Here is a 21663-nt window from a genome sequence, read left to right as displayed (position 1 = left end):
CCACCAGGCCTGCCCTACAAGACATCCTGAAGGAAGCACTAAACATGGAAAGGAACTACAGGTAACAGCCATTGCAAAAACATGCCAAAATGTAAAGTCCATCGATGCTAGGAAGAAACTGTATCAACTAAAATAACCATCTAATATCATAATGACAGGATCAAGTTTACACATAACAGTATTAACCTTAAATGTAAATGGACTAAATGGTCCAATTAAAAGACACAGACTGGCAAACTGGATAAAGAGTCAAGACCCATCAGTTTCCTGTATTCAGGAGACCCATCTCACATGCAGAGACACATAGGCTCAAAATAAAGGGATGGAGGAAGATCTACCAAGTAAATGGAAAACAAAAAAAGCAGGGGTTGCAATCCTAGTTTCTGATAAAACAGACTTTAAACCATCAAAGATGAAAAGAGACAATGAAGGCCATTACATAATGGTAAAGGGATCAAATCACCAGAAAAAGCTAACTATCCTAAATATATATGCACCCAATACAGGAGCACCCAGATTCATAAAGCAAGTCCTTAGAGACTTACAAAGAGAGTAGACTTCCATACAATAATAACGGGAGACACTAACACCCCGCTGTCAACATTAGACAGATCAACAAGACAGAAAATTAACAAGGATATCCAGGAATTGAACTCATCTCTGCACCAAGTGGACCTAATAGACATCTACAGAACTCTCCACCAAAAATCAACAGAATATACATTCTTCTCAGCACCACATCGCACTTATTCCAAAATTGACCACATAGTTGGAAGTAAAGCACTCCTCAGCAAATATAAAACAACAGAAATTATAACAAACTGTCTCTCAGACCACAGTGCAATCAAACTAGAACTCAGGACTAAGAAACTCAATCAAAACCGCTCAACTACATGGAAACTGAACAACCTGCTCCTGAATAACTACTGGGTACATAACGAAATGAAGGTAGAAATAAAGATGTTCTTTGAAACCAATGAGAACAAAGATACAACATACCAGAATCTCTGGGACACATTTAAAGCAGTGTGTAGAGGGAAATTTATAGCACTAAATGCCCACAAGAGAAAGCAGGAAAGATCTAAAATTGACACCCTAATGTCACAATTAAATGAACTAGAGAAGCAATAGCAAACACATTCAAAAGCTAGCAGAAGGCAAGAAATAACTAAGATTAGAGCAGAACTGAAGGAGATAGAGACACAAAAATCCCTCCAAAAAATCAATGAATACAGAGCTGGTTTTTTGAAAATACCAACAAAACTGACAGAGTGCTAGCAAGACTAATAAAGAAGAAAAGAGAGAAGAATCAAACAGACGCAATAAAAAAAGATAAAGGGGATATCACCACTGACCTCACAGAAATACAAACTACCATCAGAGAATACTATAAACACCTCTATGCAAATAAACTAGAAAAACTAGAAGAAATGGATAATTTCCTGGACACGTACAATCTCCCAAGACTAAACCAGGAAGAAGTTGAATCCCTGAATAGACCAATAGCAGGCTCTGAAATTGAGGCGATAATTAATAGACTACCAACCAAAAACAGTGCAGGACCAGACAGATTCACAGGCGAATTCTACCAGAGGTACAAGGAGGAGTTGGTACCATTCCTTCTGAAACTATTCCAATCAATAGAAAAAGAAGGAATCGGCTGGGCGCGGTGGCTCAAGCCTGTAATCCCAGCACTTTGGGAGGCCGAGACGGGCGGATCACCAGGTCAGGAGATCGAGACCATCCTGGCTAACACAGTGAAACCCCGTCTCTACTAAAAATACAAAAAACTAGCCGGGCGAGGTGGCGGCGCCTGTAGTCCCAGCTACTTGGGAGGCTGAGGCAGGAGAATGGCGTGAATCCGGGAGGCGGAGCTTGCAGTGAGTTGAGATCTGGCCACTGCACTCCAGCCTGGGTGACAGAGCGAGACTCCGTCTCAAAAAAAAGAAAAAGAAAGAAGGAATCCTAACTCATTTTAGGAATTGCTAACTCATTTTACAAGGCCAATATCACCCTGATACCAAAGCCTGACAGAGATATAACAAAAAAAAAGAGAATTTTAGACCCATATCCCTGATGAACATCGATGCAAAAATCCTCAATAAAATACTGGCAAACCGAATCCAGCAGCACATCAAAAAGCTTACCCACCATGATCAAGTGGGCTTCATCCCTGGGATGCAAGGCTGGTTCAACATAGGCAAATCAATAAACATAATCCAGCATATAAACAGAACCAAAGATAAAAACCTCATGACTATCTCAATAGATGCAGAAAAGTCCTTTGACAAAATTCAACAGCCCTTCATGCTAAAAACTCTCAATAAATTCGGTACTGATGGAACATATCTCAAAATAATAAGAGCTGTTTATGACAAACCCACAGCCAGTATCATGCTGAATGGGCAAAAACTGGAAGCATTCCCTTTGAAAACTGGCACAAGACAGGGATGCCCTCTCTCACCACTCCTATTCAACATAGTGTTGGAAGTTCTGGCTAGGAAAATCAAGCAAGAGAAAGAAATAAATGGTATTCAGTTAGGAAAAAAAGAAGTCAAATTGTCCCTGTTTGCAGATGACATGATTGTATATTTAGAAAACCCATCATCTCAGCCCAAAATCTCCTTAAGCTGATAAGCAACTTCAGCAAAGTCTCAGATACAAAATTAATGTGCAAAAATCACAAGCATTCATATACACCAGTAACAGGCAAACAGAGAGCCAAATCATGAATGAACTTCCATTCACAATTGCTTCAAAGAGAATATAATACCTAGGAATCCAACTTACAAAGGATGTAAAGGACCTCTTCAAGGAGAACTACAAACCACTGCTCACTGAAATAAAAGAGGACACAAACAAATGGAAGAACATACCATGCTCATGGATAGAAAGAATCAATATCATGAAAATGGCCATACTGCCCAAGGTGATTTACAGACTGAATGCCATCCCCGTGAAGCTACCAATGAGTTTCTTTACACAATTGGAAAAAACTGCTTTAAAGTTCATATGGAACCAAAAAAGAGCCCGCATTGCCAAGACAATCCTAAGTCAAAAGAACAAAGCTGGAGGCATCACGCTACCTGACATCAAATTATACTACATGGCTACAGTAACCAAAACATTATGGTACTGGTACCAAAACAGAGATATAGACCAATGGAACAGAACAGAACCCTCAGAAATAATACCACACATCTACAGCCATCTGATCTTTGACAAACTTGACAAAAACAAGAAATGGGGAAAGGATTCCCTAGTTAATAAATGGTGCTGGGAAAATTGGCTAGCCATAAGTAGAAAGCTGCAACTGGATGCTTTCCTTACTCTTTACATGAAAATTAATTCAAGATGGATTAGAGACTTAAATGTTAGATCTAATACCATAAAAATCCTAGAAGATAACCTAGGTAATACCATTCAGGACATAGGCATGGGCAAGGACTTCATGTCTAAAACACCAAAAGCAACAGCAACAAAAGCCAAAATCGACAAATGGGATCTAATGAAACCACAGAGCTTCTGCACAGCAAAAGAAACTATCATCAGAGTCAACAGGCAACTGACAGAATGGGAGAAAAATTTTGCAATCTACTCATCTGACAAAGGGCTAATATCCACAACCTACAAAGAACTCAAACAAATTTACAAGAAAAAAACAAACAACCCCATCAAAAAGTGGGCAAACGATATGAACAGACACTTCTCAAAAGAAGACATGCATACAGCCAACAGACACATGAAAAAATGCTCATCATCACTCACCATCAGAGAAATGCAAATCAAAACCACAATGAGATACCGTCTCACACCAGTTAGAGTGGCAATCATTAAAAAGTCAGGAAACAACAGGTGCTAGAGAGGATGTGGACAAACAGGAACACTTTTACACTGTTGGTGGGATTGTAAACTAGTTCAACCATTATGGAAAAGAGTATGGTGATTCCTCAAGGATCTAGAACTAGAAGTACCATATGACCCAGCCATCCCATTATGGTTATATACCCAAAGGATTATAAATCATGCTGCTATAAAGATGCATGCACATGTATGTTCATTGTGGCACTATTCACAATAGCAAAGACTTGGAATCAACCCAAATGTCCATCAGTGACAGACTGGATTAAGAAAATGTGGCATATATACACCATGGAATACTATGCAGCCATAAAAAAGGATGAGTTTGTGTCCTTTGTAGGGACCTGGATGCAGCTGGAAACCATCATTCTCAGCAAACTATTGCAAGAACAGAAAACCAAACACCGCATGTTCTCACTCATAGGTGGGAACTGAACAATGAGATCACTTGGACTTGGGAAAGGGAACATCACACACCAGGGCCTATTATGGGGAGGGGGAAGTGGGGAGGGGTTGCATTGGGAGTTATACCTGATGTAAATGATGAGTTGATGGGTGCTGACGAGTTGATGGGTGCAGCACACCAACATGGCACAAGCATACATATGTAACAAACCTGCAAGTTATGCACATGTACCCTAGAACTTAAAGTATAATAATAAAGAAAAGAAAATGGCCATACTGCCCAAGGTAATTTATAGATTCAATGCCATCCCCATTAAGGTGCAAATGACTTTCTACACAGAATTGGAAAAAACTGCGCTAAAGTTCATATGCAACCAAAAAAGACCCCGCATTGCCAAGACAATCCAAAAGAACAAAGCTGGAGGCATCACGCTACCTGACATCAAAACATATTAAAAGGCTACAGTAACCAAAACAGCATGGTACTGGTACCAAAACAGACATATAGGCCAATGGAACAGAACAGAGCCCATAGAAATAATACCACACATCTACAGCCATCTGATATTTGACAAACTTGACAAAAACAAGAAATGGGGAAAGGATTCCCTAGTTAATAAATGGTGCTGGGAAAATTGGCTAGCCATAAGTAGAAAGCTGAAACTGGATGCTTTCCTTACTCTTTATACGAAAATTAATTCAAGATGGATTAGAGACTGAAATGTTATAATTCTGGTATTCTAAGTTGACAGTTTTTTCTCATAAATTCTATTTATGATTTAGAAAATTGGTAAGCTTTCAGTTTGATGCATATTACATTACCTTGGTTTCACACATAAAACAGTAAGAAATAGGCCCCAGTTAGTGTTTTTACATAGAATATTTCATTTTTCGTACTAAATTATAGACTTACAGATTATAGATATCAAGCAGGAGCTGCCTGTGTATTGTTCTTCAAGCACACTTATGAGATTGTACAGTAAAGGATCTGGAAGAAAATGAAACAAAACAACAATTGTGTGTTATAAAGGTGGTAGTGTTTACCCAGGTTCCTTAGGGTCCACTGCACTCCCCAGTCTCCATCATAGTGTCTCCAGAATTGGTGGGTTCTTGGTCTCACTGGCTTCAAGAACGAAACTGTGGACCCTCACGGTGAGTGTTACAGTTCTTAAAGATGGTGTGTCCCCAGTTTCTTCCTTCTGGTTGGTTCTTGGTCTCGCTGGCTTCAGGAGTGAAGCTGCAGACCTTCGCGGTGAGTGTTACAGATCTTAAAAGCAGCACGTCTGGAATTGTTTGTTCTTCCCGGAGGGTTTGTGGTCTCACTAGCCTCAGATGGGAAGCTGCAGACCTTCAGGGTGAGTGTTACAGCTCATAAAAGCAGTGTGGAGCCAAAGAGTGAGTGATAGCAAGAGTTATTGCAGAGGGGAAACACAAAGCCTCCACCATGTGTAAGGATACCAGTGCTGGTTGCAGCAGCTGGCTGGCGGGACAGCCTGCTTTTATTCCCTCATCTGGCCCCACCCACATCCTGCTGATTGGTCCATTTTACAGAGAGCTGATTGGTCCATTTTGACAGAGTGCTGATTGGTGCATTTACAATCCCTAAGCTAGACACAGAGTGCTTGGTGCATTTACAATCCGCTAGCTAGTCATAAAAGTTCTCCAAGTCCCCACTAGGTTAGCTAGATACAGAGTACTGATTGGTGTATTTACAAACCTTTAGCTAGACACATAGTGCTGATTGGTCTATTTACAATCCCTTAGCTAGACATAAAAGTTCTCCAAGTCCCCACTAGACTCAGGAGCCCAGCTGGCTTCACCTAGTGTATTCCGTTGGTGGAGCTGCCCTGCCAGTCCCGAGGAATCCACTTCTCAGGGGGTCATTTGCACCTGTACTCTTCAGCCCCTGGGCGGTTGATGGCACTGAGTGCTGTGGAGCAGGGGGCAGCGTGCGAAGAGGCAGCTGAGGCCCAGCGACAGCTCGAGCACAGCACCAGCCTGCCGCACTGCTCGGACCTGGCCCACCCACCGCAGCTGCTGGCCCAGGTGCTAAGCCCCTCACTGCCCTGGGCTGGAGGCGCTGGTCAGCCACTCTGAGTGTGGGCCACGGAGAAGTGCCCACGCCCGCGGGAACTCGCGCTGGACTGTTCATGCAGCACGCAGCCGGTGCCTCTCCCTCCACACCTCCCTGCAAAGCAGAGGGAGCCGGCTGCAGCCTCGGCCAGCCCAGAGAGGGGCTCCCACAGTGCTGTGGAGGGCTGAAGTGCTCCTCAAGCGCTGCCAGAGTGGACGCTGAGGCTGAGGAGGCACCGAGAGCAAGGGCTGCTAGCATGTTGTCACCTCTCGATAGGAGAGCCATGTGATTAGGAGCCTAGGGGTATGTGATTAGGAGCCTAGGGCTATGTGATTATCCTTGACCAATGAGTCTGGAAAGAAAGCAATGCATATCACTACTAATCCGGGGGTATTTAAAGACAATACAAATTCCATGTCTTTCTTCCCCTGCTGTGGCAACTGCCCTATGTATAAGAAAAAGAATATTTGGATGATTTCAACTTTAATTATTTGCGTTATTCTTCTTGAATATAAACCACTCCAGATTATCACTATAGATATTTCCTAGACAATTTCTCCCCACAGGGAGGTTCTCTGAAATTACAGAGCTGGACAGGGAAGAAAGGCCCAGAAACCTAGAAGCCATGAATGAATTATGTAAAAATGTTTTGATTTTTTTTTTTTTTTTTTTTGAGACGGAGTCTCGCTTTGTCGCCCAGGCTGGAGTGCAGTGGCCGGATCTCAGCTCACTGCAAGCTCCGCCTCCTGGGTTTACGCCATTCTCTCGCCTCAGCCTCCCGAGTAGCTGGGACTACAGGCGCCCGCCATCTCGCCCGGCTAATTTTTTGTATTTTTTTTTAGTAGAGACGGGGTTTCACCCTGTTAGCCAGGATGGTCTCGATCTCCTGACCTCGTGATCCGCCCGTCTCGGCCTCCCAAAGTGCTGGGATTACAGGCTTGAGCCACCGCGCCCGGCCTGTTTTGATTGTTAATGGTTCTTACAATCAGACTTGTACAACACTGGCCCCCTCAGGTTCCCCTTTCTGTGCCCTTCTTCCCCTGGGCAGTGCCTATCAGAGGCTCCTCTTTTCTCCCAGTGGCATCTGCTTTAGAACAATCCCTGCTGCCAGTATGAATGAGGTTTAAGCCCTTCTCAGGGGGTCATTTGCATCTAGACAAACTTCTAACTGTTGGGACATATCCCAGCTGGGAAGGACTGAAATCTACCAACTTCCTTGGCATTCGTGCCTTTCTTTCTAGTCCAGATGAAATAATTAAAACACTCTTTTTTCACTTTTGAGAAGAGACAGTTGGCCCACATGACAGTAAATAACTACGATTAACTTTCCATTTAAACTTTATTTTGTTTAATGGCATGAAAGAGAATTTCAGACACAGGCACGTGGTGGGGTTTGTTAGCAGTCAGGAAGCTCAGTGAAGATTCAAGAGAGGAAGACCAACTGGAGTTTTGGTTTTACTTTCTTTTTGTTTTAGAGCTGAGCTACATGATAACAGGACTGAACAGGGAGCCAACTATTTCTTTGGACAGTAAATCAGGTAAGCCAAGATTTACAAAAAGTTCTGCAGTGTTGATTTCTAGGTTCCAAGCCATGCACAAACATTTTCATTTTTCTTAGAGCAAATTTGTCCTATTTTAAGAGAAACAATTTAGAGTGACTGCCTTTTCCTTAAGTGAAGCCAGTTTACAGGAAACTGATACAATTTACTTTACACATCACTGGCAAATAAAGAATTTCCATAGTATAAAGCCAATAAAAAGTGCTAACTGGGAAGAATCTGGGCATTAACATGTGGCTTTCAGTTTTCTGTGCTTGTAGGCTTGGTCTATGCCTGCCAGATTTAAACAAGAGAAACTAGCCATGAAAATGTACCGATACTTCTCACTGCATAGTAGTTCCTAGATTGCAAGGACTTCATAACCAATGGCTGTTGGGGAATGAGGAAAATTCAAGCAATTGATGGATCAAGTGAAGTGTATTTCTGGCTTAAAGGATTGCACGGTTTCCCAGAGTCATAATCTTAATTCATTGAGTCTCTCAGCAAAGACTCAACATGAGGGAGGAGGTTTGGAGAGAGTAGAGGAGGGAAGGAGGCAAGGTGGAAAAAGAAAGAGAGGGAAAGGGAGGACTGAGCCTCAGGTGTAAGGGAAGGCACACCTACAAAGAAAGCTGACAGAGGGAAGAGTGTGCAGGCAAAACAAAAACAGAAGGGAGCTGGGCTGACCTGTGAGAGGACGGGAGGAAGGAAGCGAGAGAGAACTGGGCGTGAGGCTTACGAACGAAACCCACTTCTCAGCTCCTCAGTAAGTGATTCCAGTTCTCTGTAAAGTAGGAAGGCATTCTTTTCCCACCCATCTTGTCCCTTATTAGTAGACAAATGAAGCATGGTTGTTTAGAAATATAAGGATCTGGCCGGGCGCGGTGGCTCAAGCCTGTAATCCCAGCACTTTGGGAGGCCGAGACGGGCGGATCACGAGGTCAGGAGATCGAGACCATCCTGGCGAACACGGTGAAACCCCGCCTCTACTAAAAAAATACAAAAAACTAGCTGGGCGAGGTGGCGGGTGCCTGTAGTCCCAGCTACTCTGGAGGCTGAGGCAGGAAAATGGCGTAAACCCGGGAGGCGGAGCTTGCAGTGAGCCCAGATCGCGCCACTGCACTCCAGCCTGGGCGACAGAGCGAGACTCCATCTCAAAAAAAAAAAAAAAAAAAAAAAAAAGAAATATAAGGATCTTGGCCTAGCGCAGTGGCTTAGGCGTTTAATTCCAAAACTTGGGAGGCCGAGGCGGGTGGATCATTTGAGGTCAGGAGTTCGAGACCAGCCTGGCCAACATGGTCAAACCCTGTCTCTACTAAAACTACAAAAATTAGCCAGGGGTGGTGGTGCACACCTGTAATCCCAGCTACTCGGGAGTCTGAGGCAGGAGAATCGCTTGAACCCAGGATGTGGAGGTTGCAGTGAGCCAAGATCGCACTGCTGTACTCCAGCCTGGGTGACAGAGTGAAACTGTGTCTCAAAAAAAAAAAAAAAGAAAAGAAAAAAAGAAAGAAAGAAAAAGAAAAGAAAAATAAAGATCTTTCAGGATTTAGAACTGAAAAATAAGTTTCTTGTCTGTCTGTTTCTCAGGAACACCAATGGACCAAAATGAACACAATCACTGGGGTAAGAAAGTGACTTCTCGTGTGTGTGTGTGTGTGTGTGTGTGTGTCTTCTGATGATGTTGGGGCAAAATAAAAAAGAATGAAGGATCTTATTCTAACTCCCACAGCTACCACCACTGGCAGCTGAAAATTGCGGGATTTTGTTTTGGTTTTGTTGTTGTTGTTTGCTTGTTTGTTTTGAGATGGTGTCTCGCTCTGTCACTCAGGCTGGAGTACAGTGGCGCAGTCTTGGCTCACTGCAACCTCCACCACCCAGGTTCAAGTGATTCTCCTGCCTCAGCCTCCTGAGTAGCTGGGACTACAGGCACACACCACCATGCCCTGCTATTTTTTTATTATTATTATTATTTTTAGTAGAGACGGGGTTTCCGCCAGCCTCGGCCTTGCAAAGTTCTGGGATTACAGGCATGAACCACCACATCTGGCCTGAAAATTGTTAAAATACTCACCAGGATCCAAAATATGCATCCAGGCTTTTCCTTTATGCACAAATCTTTCAGATCTCTTTGAAATATTCCTTCTCCTACCATTCAGTCTTCTCTTCCTTCTCTCACACTTCTATAGATTCTTTGTCTCTCTCTCTCTCTGTCTCTGACTCTACCATTCCCTTTCTTTCCCTTGTCCTCTCTCTCTCTCTCCTCTTCTTGCACCTGTTTCTGCTATCTGTATGGTATGGGTGTCTCTCTTTCTCTGTACCTTGACCTCCCATTTCCCACTCCCTCCTCCTCCCTCTCTGCCCCTCGCCAGCCCTATCTTCAGTCTCTTACATCAAGAATAGCCCAGATCTTCCCCCCTTCCAAGTTCCCTTCACACTCAACCCTCACCTGTGAGAAATAGGAGGTCTCTGGCTTCATTGTGTATGGAACTTGTTGATTAACAAGCTGAACTCTGCGATCCAAATGAGAAACAACTTTTTTTCCTCCCATCACTGCCTCTTATTATCCAATCTTGATTTCCTTTTGTTTTGGTTGGAGGGCTGGTGATGGAGTCTTGCTCTGTGGCCCAGTCTCACTCTGTGGCTCACTGTAACCTCTGCCTCTCGGGTTCAAGTGATTCTCCTGCCTCAGCCTCCTGAGTAGCTGGGATTACAGGCATGTGTCACTATGCCTGGCTAATTTTTGTATTTTTAGTAGAGACAGGGTTTCACCATGTGGGCCAGGTTGATCTACAACTCCTGACCTCAAGTGATCTGCCTGCCTCAGCCTCGCAAAGTGCTGGGATTACAGGTATGAGCCACCACGCCTGGCCATAATCTTGATTTATTGATGCCACCTCAGGCAGTTGCCTTTATGATTAATACAGACTAGAAGAATAGTCTATTAAAGTCCCTATTCCACATATATCAGGTGTTGTAGTGTTCGGTGCCATCTAATATCAAACTTACATTCAATATGAGTTTCTCCTTCCTCTACCTCAGCCTCAGCCTCAGCCTGAACTCTGGGACCTTCCAAAAGTCCTCCTCTCCCTTCCAGCTCTGCCTCCTCAACCCTCATGCTAGTCCCTCTTTCCCCATCAGGCAGGAGGATGGGTGACTGGAGAAAGAAAGTGGAGTGCTTGAGTCCCATTGTCTTTGCAGTCGTCTCCTGGCTAGTCCTCACTGCCATCCCATGCCCCATTACAGCAGACACCCTCCACTGTGCGAGGACACTGTGGAGGCCCCATGGGGCTGATGCTTTGTATGCTTCCCGCCAGAAGCTGTGCCCTCTCTGGCTGAATTATCCAACTAGAGCTCTGCTCCCACCCTCATGGCACCCCTGGCTTCCTCTTACTATTGCACTCCCCTTGTCATACAAGGCAGGCCTTTGGCAGGGCCTCACCAAGGCAACTGTGCCTCATTATTTTCTATAAGATCCCTTCTGTCCATGGGAAACCCCCTAAGCCATTGCTTCTTACACCTTATCCTGGTCTCCTAGTTGGCTCTAGTCTGCCTTCAAAATTTAGAATTCTCCAGAAAGGAAATAGACACCAATTTCCATGTTTATACTTGTCTCCAAACTCCAGGTAATATCTTACTTCTCTCTAAATTTGCTCAAGAATTCTCTTCACTTTGCTGCACTTGGATAGGCTTACCCGTTTCTGTCATTCAGCAGACACCCATCTGGGAAATGACCTACCTATCTCTCAACTTCGGTGACATGCCCAATATTTATGAGTGGATGTTTTAGAGACCCTCTCACTTGGCTTTGGATGCAGATAATTCTCTTCCCTGTACCCTCCCCACGGGAGAGAATGAGGCTGCACTCCCTAAGAGGCCAGCAACTCAGGACTCCCACCGGTTCTCTTCAGTGACTCCCTTGATTTCTGTTTTCATAGGCGAGAGGAAGGTTAAAGGTGCAGTTTGGCTGCCTCTAAGCAAGCACCAGCAAGGTATATCAGGAGCTGCTCGGCTGCTGTTTTCAGAATATAGAAATCTGTAATGTAATGCCTGCTTCCTTTTAAGTAAAAGTGTACATTGCATGCCCACTGTGAGGCCATAACTTCACTGGCATACAGAAAATAAGAATAAATGTCCATAAGTTTTGGTCAATTTGGCTGGAAGAGAAAATACTTAAATATATGCAACAAGTATTGGTGTAGCAGCATGGCAAAGCACTAATACTTCAGGCATAGAAAATGGGCAGGTTCAACTGCCAGCTTTTTCATTTACAAAACTGGTTAATTTTAATAGCTCTAAGTTCTTGGCCAAGTTGCAGATTCACGTGTAAAATAAGGTGAATAAAAGGAACCCATGGGTTAAAAGGTTGACAAACCATTTCCCTTTCTGCCTGAGAATTTAATCTTTGGTTAAACGTTTTAGCTCAGATTCTCTAGTAATTTAATAAGAGTAAAATGTCTATAACATTATTAGGAACTTTGCTTATGGTTGAAAACTTCTCTTGATGGGTGAATTATATCTATGCTGAAAGAACTATAAATACATGCTAGGAAGCTCTTTGGAACTTCCCTGAGCAGACTGACTCTTATAACTCTCATGTTCCTTGCAGGGAATCTGGAAGCTAAACCCCAGGGTTGCTACAAGCGACATTGGCTCCTGTGAGTCCAGGTGGCTTCTCTAACTGCTCAAGATGCCATCTCCTTGCCCTGGGACATCCCCAGGTGACAGTTTGCAGTGTTCCATGAATTGCTGCATAGACTTCCACTAGGTGGAAGGCCCAACATTATCCCTCTGGCAAGCTAAGATTTCCATTAGAGTAGACTAGTGTCCCAGTGAGGCCCATGGCAGTTCTGTGAGCCCAAGAGGTCATTTGAACCAAATAAGAACAAGACCCCTGGTGGGCATTGCAGCACCTAACCCTAACTCATACCATTGCTAGGAGGAGTACATTAGGTAATGAAGGTAAACCACTTGGAACAGATCCTGGCACATTAAAAGTTCTCAATAAATGGTAGATTTCACTAACTATTTAGGACTTTGTCCAAGTTACTTAACCGCTGCATGCAAGTTACTTCCTCTATAAGGAGGTTGCTATAAACAATCCTAGCCTAATTTTCACTAAGTGCTTTAGTGCACCAGCACTCTTTTAAGTTCTTTACATATATTAACTTATTTAATACTTAGAACATCACCACATGGAGTAAACCGTCACACGCAGAAAATTAATCAGTTGTCCAAGATCATATGACTAGCAATGGAAAGACAATTAAAACTAAGCAGTCCAGCTCCAGATTCTTTATTCTTCACCACTGCATGCTGCCTCTCAGAAAGCTCATTTTCTTTGTACAGTCTAAGTTCCTTCTAAGCTCTGATATTCTGTAGTCAATGTAGACGTTCTTTCTCCAACTTTCTTTCTGCAACATGAGAGTAAGGAACAGCTAAACCCCAAAAGGCAATGGGCTTAGCAGAAGGGTCTTAGTTTGTTTGGATATTCCCTCCAGAAAGATTCTTCTGTTATCATTGTATTCCATTTCATTCATACAGGTCAAATGTTCCTCCCTTACAGTAAAGGAATCAAGGGGTTAACCCTCAGGAGTCAGAGTACCCCTACCTTGCAAGTTAAATACCTCATCTCTCCACTATAAAGCTGCATCTTGAGTCTTCCATGAACCCGCCCTAGACAAGTCATTCCTTTCACTGCCATGTGGACCAGCAGAAATGGCACCATGGCTCCTATGCCTTCCCCTTTAAGGAGAATGAATGAAACACATTTTTTCCCTAAAGTCTCAAGCTCCTTCATACCTCTGTCCCCATTCACTCCTCTCCCCAGAACCTTACCCACGTTGAAGGGAAATGGGGAAGGAGAGAGGGAAGTTTACCATATTCTGACTATCTTATACAAAAATTATGCCATCCTTTCTAAGCAAAATTATGATATCCTTTATAAGATCTCAGTTGTTTCTTCACTAATAAAAATAATTTTACACTGCTCATTCTAATATTTTGCTGGTCCAGACACTTCCCTGGTAGTCATGACCCCACTCTGCCCAGCAAAGTTCAGAGGAGAAACCTCTGGCCTTGAAACAGAGCCAGGTCACTTGACCCCCATTGAGATGGAACCCATGGCCTTGCCTACACGTCTGTTCTCCAGAGAACTTTTCTTCTAGAGATCCAGGACTGAGTGATTCAGGCAACCATTGCATGATGAGAAATGTTTTTAAATCCATCTCATCCCCAAGTATGTTTTCCTAGGCTCCAAATGGCAATATCCTACAGTCCTAGAGAAATCAAGTTAGTTTTCATTTCATACATGAAATAGATGTGAGAGTATCCTTTTACATAATGGGGAATACCTCCTTACCATTAAAAAATATTCCACTGCCAGCCGGGTGTGGTGGCTCACACCCAGCACTTTGGGAGGCGGAGGTGGGCAGATCACGACGTCAGGAGATCAAGACCACAGGGTGAAACCCCATCTCTACTAAAAATACAAAAAAAAAAAAAAAAAAAAATTAGCCGGGCGCGGTGGTGGGTGCCTATAGTCCCAGTTACTCAGGAAGCTGAGGCAGAAGAATGGCATGAAACCAGGAGGTGGAGCTTGCAGTGAGCCTAGGTTGTGCCACTGCACTCCAGCCTGGGTGACAGAGTGAACTTGGTCTCAAAAAAAAGAAAGAAAAAGAAAAAAAAATTCCACTGCCATGATCAATGTGGTGATAACACAGTAAACTTGCTCCTCACAGGATCACATGCAAAGGGCCAATGTGCCAGCAGATCTGAGCTGAGAATCATCCTTGTGGGCAAAACAGGAGCTGGCAAAAGTGCTGCAGGTAACAGCATCCTCAGGAAGCAAGCATTTGAATCAAAGCTGGGTTCCCGGACCTTGACTAAGACTTGCAGCAAAAGTCAGGGAAGCTGGGGAGATAGAGAGATTGTCATTATTGACACACCAGATATGTTTTCTTGGAAGGACCACTGTGAAGCTCTGTACAAAGAGGTGCAGAGGTGCTACTTGCTCTCTGTACCAGGACCCCATGTGCTGCTCCTGGTGACTCAGCTGGGCCGCTACACCTCACAGGACCAGGAGGCTGCACAGAGGGTGAAGGAGATCTTTGGAGAGGATGCCATGGGACACACAATTGTCCTCTTTACCCACAAGGAAGACCTCAGTGGTGGCTCCCTGATGGATTACATGCGCAACTCTGATAACAAAGCCCTAAGCAAGCTGGTGGCAGCATGTGGTGGGCGAATCTGTGCCTTTAATAACCGTGCTGAAGGGAGAAATCAGGATGACCAAGTGAAGCAGCTAATGGACTTGATTGAGGATCTGTTGATGGAGAAAAATGGTGAGCACTATACCAATGGGCTGTACAGCCTAATACAGAGGTCTAAATGTGGATCTGTGGGATCAGATCAAAAATTAAAGGAATTCAAAGAGAGCCTTATAAAGTACATGGAAACTCAGAGAAGTTACATAGCCTTGGCTGAAGCAAATTCCCTAAAAAGAGCCTTAATCAAAACACAACTGTGTGTTTTATTTTGTATTCAGTTGTGTCTCAGATTGCTAATTCTGTCGCTTTGCATATTGCACAGCATGTGCACTTTATTTTGTTGCTTACTCTTTAGTATGTGCAATTTACTGTGCAGCTTGCTGTTTATTATACCCAAAAAGTTAATGATATTTTCGAGAACAGTTATTAGACTAGAACGCAGGACTCCTAGGTTATAGTTACAGATCCCAGTTATTATTTACTCACTAGTGGGTGAATCACAGTGCTTTCCCTGTAAAATGTGGTACCCGATGTCATATTTGAGATTCTATGAAATGTTTAAATCTTAACATCACTCCAATTATTGATGAACCAAATCATACGATAAGTTACTGTCTGCATTGAAATATAATATATCAAAGCCTTTTGAAATCTGTAAACACAAAATTTCTCTCATTTTCAAATATTTAAAGCCAGTTTTATGTTCCTAAAAACTCATTTTCTTCTTTCTAGTACTACCGTTTCTACTGAATATAATGAAAATGGCAATAAAATATAAACTGTAAAGTTCCTCTGATCATATGTTGTTAATTCTCTTCTATAGTTTTCTCCTTAGAAAATGGTAAGTGGACATATGATTCATTTTAGCCAGATTTTAGCCCTGACGTCCTTCAGACTGATCACTGAAACATAGGTAAAGACAAATGTCAGAAAAGATAGTAAATTGGACTGGATATTCTGAAGCATCATCTTGCTAGGTGCAAATAGAGGCTACATTTATTAAAAGAAACAGAATTTTTACAATTGATGAGTTCACCAGAAAAATAAAGAAAATTCCAAAGATGGAGCAAACAATATTTTTTTAAAATGAGGAGCACAAACTGGAGTTGAGGCCCATAAGGAATACATGAACAAGGAAGGCAGAGCTGACCAAGAGACAAATGCTGGTACCAATCCTGAAATGAAGAAATCAATCTTGGGTTGTTAATAAAATTGGAGAGCTGATTTGGAGCGTTCTGTATTAATTTAGGACCTTCCAGGAGACTAAAGTTATCCAAAATTAGTTCAATTCTTGACATCCAGTAGAAGCAAACGCAATCTTCTCTACAGGAAACCATCTCCAATTCACTTGAGTATTCACATGGAATTAATTCAGTAAAGTGAACCTAAATTATGTCCCTATGAACAAGATCAAAAAGATTTAAAAACCCAATGGAAGTAGACTCAGAAACTTTAATATCACAGTACTAGTTACAGTGTACTAAGTAGCTATGAAATATTTCTTAAAATATCATACACAGTGGCCAGGCGCGGTGGCTCAAGCCTGTAATCCCAGCACTTTGGGAGGCCGAGATGGGCGGATCATGAGGTCAGGAGATCGAGACCATCCTGGCTAACATGGTGAAACCCCGTCTCAACTAAAAAATACAAAAAACTAGCCGGGCAAGGTGGCGGGCGCCTGTAGTCCCAGCTACTCGGGAGGCTGAGGCAGGAGAATGGCATAAACCCGGGAGGCGGAGCTTGCAGTGAGCTGAGATCCGGCCACTGCACTCCAGCCTCGGTGACAGAGCGAGACTCCATCTCAAAAAAAAAAAAAAATCATACACGCACAGCCCAAATTAAAAAGGAACAAAAAACTACCAAAGATGATGAACTGTATTTGAAAAAACTCATGAAATTTTAATAAATCAAATTATAATTGATTTTTAAAAAGTTAATGATGACTACTCCTATTAATGACGGGGAAGTGAATTGATTACATAAACTCCTCCGTGAGCAGCAGTTATAAAAACTTTTAAAATTTTTAAATCAATGTAAAGATACTGGAAAACATCTAAAAGTGGACAGATGAAAAAGAGAATTTCTCTCAAACATTGCAGGCATTTGTATTAAAATTTAGAACAACAAAAGATGCAGACTATCACTGCTTCTGTTTAGCATTTTACCACAGATCTCATCTATCTAATAACTTTAAAAACAGAAATAAAAATAAAAGGTATAAGTACTGATGAGAAAGAAAAATAATAATTTTAGATAAATAGAGGTAATAAAAGTAAAGCAATGAATCTCAATATAATATCAACTTTTTAAAAGCTACAACACTTCCATATCCTGACAACAGACAGAAAAACTAAATTTAAAAATCAGAGTTCAGACTTCCTTGTCAAATCAAAATAGCATAACAAGGACCAGATACCCACTTCCTGCCCCATGTGAAACAACCAAAAAATGGACCAATGTTATAAAATGACAGTGTTGAAGACACTGAACATCAGGTAACAGAGTAATCACTGAGAATTGGAAAACAAGACAAGACTTTCAATTGTCCCAGCCTCCTGTCTTGAGAGAGCTTTCAGGTCACAACACAGAGAGGGTATAGCAGACAGACCCTATGTTGACTTCAAATGATTCCTGGCTCCTGGTGTTCACACCTTTGTAGAACTCTTCCACTTGAGTGTGGGTGGGATCTGAGACCTACTTCTAACCGATAGAACATGGCATGGGTGACAGAATGTCACTCCAGTGATTTATATGGCTGCACAAAGACTTGCTTTTCCTCTCCTGCTGGCCTTCAAGGAGCAAATTTCCATTTTGTGAATTGCCTATGAACAGGGCTAACGTGGCAGAGAACTGCAGGTGGCCTCTAGCCAACATCCAGGAAAAAGTCAAAATCCTTAGTCACAGTCACAAAGAAACAAATTCTGTCAACATCCGGAGGGTTCAGATCTTTCCTCAGTCAAGCCTCTGATTAGACTTAAGCTAGCATTACAGGCTGGTGAAACCCTAAAGCAGAGAACATACAGTTAAGCTATGTCTATACTCCTTGCCCACACTAATTTTGAGATAATACATCTATGCTGTTTTAAGTTGCTGAGTTCATGGTAATTTGTTATGCAGTGTTAAAAAAAAACTAACATTTATGGAAACCAGGTGGAACCTGGCAGACTCCCTGATTTGAGAAGATAGAGCTGGGATTCTGGAGATACAAAGGTGGCTAAGAGTTCACATAACAGTCTGAAAGATGAGACAGCTACACGGAGAGAGAAATCCAGACATCTGCAGAGAGTCCCCCTTGAGTCTTCAACTGAATACTGATCACCACATGCATGTGGTGAAGCCCCCTGAGGTGACAAAAAGAACCAGTCAAGAATATTAGAGGAGACAGTGTCCTGCACTCACCACAGACCATAAAAACTAAAAGAGCCTGTGATTTGTGGGGTATTGGGTAGAGTTCACAGAAGAGCCTTGCCTCACTAGTGGGAAATAATTGGTTCCAGACTAAAAACTTATCAAGTATGCCTACTAGATATTAAAAGCAAGACCTGAAGGATCAAATTGTTTCCAAGTAACTTAAATGCATCCCATAAGAAAGCTCAAGAATATTTATAGGAGTACAAAAATGTTCAGCACATAAGAAGGTCAAAGCCAGATGTCTGGCATCCAGTAAAAAATTACAAAACATGAAAATTAGCAAGAAAATATGACCAATGGTGAAGAGATAAATCAATGAATAAATACCAGCCCAGACTGACAAAAGCATTAGAATTATCAGCCAAAGACATTAACACAGTTATTACAATGGTGTGCTGTATGTTAAAACAGTTAAGTAGTAAGATGGAAGACATGAAAAAGACCCAAATTTAACCTCTAGAGATAAAAACTACCATAAAAGATATAAGAAATACATTGAAAGGGCTAGCAAAACGTTAGGCTGAAAAAGAAAAGATTAGTGAACACATGATCCTCTAAATAGATGCAGAAAGGGCTTTTGATAAAATTCAAAAATCCCTTCATGTTAAAAACTCTCAATAAACTAGGTATTGAAGAAACATACCTCCAAAGTAGTAAGAGCTATCTATGACAAACCCACAGCCAATATTATACTGAATGGGCAAAACCTGAAAGTATTCCCCTTGAAAACTGGCACAAGACAACGATGTCCTCTCTCACTACTCCCATTCAACATAGTATTGAAAGTCCTGGCCAGAGCAATCAGACAAGAGACAGAAATAAAAGAAAGTAACAAAAGAGAGTTTGTTTCTCTCTTCCAAACGTTTCTCTCTTACAAAATCAATGTACAAAAGTCACTAGCATTCCTGTTTACCAACAGCAGTCACGTCGAAAGCTAAATCAGGAATGCAATCCCATTCACAACTGCCTGAAAAATAATAAATATTTAGGAACACAGCTAACTAGGGAGGTGAAAGATCTCTATAACGAGAACTACAAAACACTGCTTAAAGAAATCAGAGATGACACAAACAAATGAAAAAACATTCTATGCTCATGGATAAGAGGAATCAATATCGTTAAAATGACCATACTGCCCAATGCAATTTATAAATTCAATCCTATTCCTATCAAACTACCGATGACATTCTTCACAGAACTAGAAAAAAAAACTATTTTAAAATTCATACAGAATCAAAACAGACTTAATAGCCAAGGTGATCCTAAGCAAAAAGAATAAAGCTAGAGGCATCATGCTACCTACCTTCAAACTATACTACAGAGCTACAGTAATCAAAATAGCATGGTACTGGTACAAAAACAGACACATAGCCAATGGAACAGAATAGAGAGGCCAAAAATAAGGCCACACACCTACAACCATCTGCCAAAAATAAACAATAGTGAAAGGACTCCCTATTCAATAAATGGTGCTAGGATAATTGGCTAACCAGGCTAGCCATATGCAGAAGATTGAAGCTGAACCCCTTCCTTACACCATATACAAAAATCAACTCAAGATGAATTAAAGACTTAAATGTAAAACCCAAAAACTATAAAAACCCTGGAAAACAACCTAGACAATATTATTCTGGACATAAGAACTGGCAAAAATTTCATGATGAAGATGCCAAAAGCAATTGCAACAAAAGCAAAAATTGACAAATAGAATCCAATTAAGGAGCTTCTGCACAGCAAAAGAAACTATCAACAAAGTAAACAGACAACCTACAGAATGGGAGAACATTTTTACAAATTATGCACCTGACAAAGAAAGCTGTAATATCCAGCATCTGTAAGAAACTTAAGCAAATTTATAAGAAAAAAAGACAACCCCATTAAAAAGTGGGCAAAGGACATGAATAGACACTTTTCAAAACAAGACATACATGTGACCAGTAAGTATATGAAAAAAAAGCTCAATATCACTGATCTTTAGAGAAATACAAAATAAAACTACAATGAGATACCATCACACACCAGTCCAAATGGCTATTACTAAAAAGTCAAAAATAACAAATGCTGGCAAGGTTGCAGAGAAAAGGGAACACTGATACACTGTTGGTGAGAGTGTAAATTAGTTCAAGCATTGTGGAAAGCAGTGTGGCAATTCCTCAAAGAGCTCAAAACAGAACTACCACTCAACCCAGCAATCCCATTACTGGGTATATACTCAAAGGAAAATAAATCATTCTATCATAAAGACACACATGCATATTCATAAAGACACACATGCATATTCATAAAGACACACATGCATATTCATAAAGACACACATGCATATTCATAAAGACACACATGCATATTCATAAAGACACACATGCATATTCATAAAGACACACATGCATATTCATAAAGACACACATGCATATTCATAAAGACACACATGCATATTCATAAAGACACACATGCATAGTTCATTGCAGCACTATTCACAATAGCAAAGACATGGAATCAACCTAAATGCCCATCAATGGTAGACTGGATAAAGAAAATGTGGTACATATACACTATGGAATACTACACAGCCATAAAAATGAATGAGATCATGTCTTTTGCAGGAGCATGAATGGAACTGGAGGCCATTATCCTTAGCAAACTAACACAAGAACAGAAAACCAAATACCACAAGTTCTCCTATGGGCACTAAATGATGAGAACACATGGACACAAAGAGAAGAACAACAGACACTGGGGCCTACTTGAGGGTGGAGGATGGAAGGAGGAAAAGGAGCAGAAAAAACAACTATTGGGTACTAGGCTTAGTATCTGGGTGACAAAACAATCTGTAAAACAAACCTTGTGACATGAGTTTACCTATATAACAACCTGCATATTTACCCCGACCCTAGAAATTTTAAAAAGAGAAAAGATTAATAAACTTGAAGACACAGCAATAGAAATGTCCCAACATAGAAAACACAAAAGAAAAAAAAAAAAAAAGAAAGTCCTGGCCAGAGCAATCAGACAAGAGACAGAAATAAAAGAAAGTAACAAAAGAGAGTTTGTTTCTCTCTTCCAAACGTTTCTCTCTTACAAAATCAATGTACAAAAGTCACTAGCATTC

The 21663-nt window shown here is 41.6% G+C and overlaps 1 protein-coding gene across 2 annotated transcripts; it reads left to right on the top strand.

Annotated features, from left to right (window-relative positions):
* Window positions 1–7759: 7759 nt before the first annotated feature.
* On the top strand, window positions 7760–15932 carry GIMAP2 (GTPase, IMAP family member 2). 2 transcript variants are annotated; one of them, XM_033193715.1, is made up of 4 exons: window positions 7799–7878; window positions 9469–9504; window positions 12488–12599; window positions 14619–15932. In XM_033193715.1, exons 3-4 carry the CDS (start codon window positions 12569–12571, stop codon window positions 15602–15604), a joined length of 1017 nt encoding a protein of 338 aa, XP_033049606.1. In that variant the 5' UTR covers window positions 7799–7878; window positions 9469–9504; window positions 12488–12568; the 3' UTR covers window positions 15605–15932. The 2 variants fall into 2 exon arrangements, with proteins under 2 accessions (XP_033049605.1, XP_033049606.1); XM_033193714.1 differs by lacking the exon at window positions 12488–12599 and having other exon boundaries at window positions 7760–7878.
* The last annotated feature ends 5731 nt before the right edge of the window (window positions 15933–21663 follow it).

This window comes from Trachypithecus francoisi, unplaced genomic scaffold (assembly GCF_009764315.1).
Source record: "Trachypithecus francoisi isolate TF-2019V2 unplaced genomic scaffold, Tfra_2.0 Lachesis_group4, whole genome shotgun sequence".
Classification (NCBI taxonomy): domain Eukaryota; kingdom Metazoa; phylum Chordata; class Mammalia; order Primates; family Cercopithecidae; genus Trachypithecus; species Trachypithecus francoisi.
Note: the sequence above shows the minus strand (reverse complement) of the source record. Positions and strands in the feature narration are given on the sequence as shown.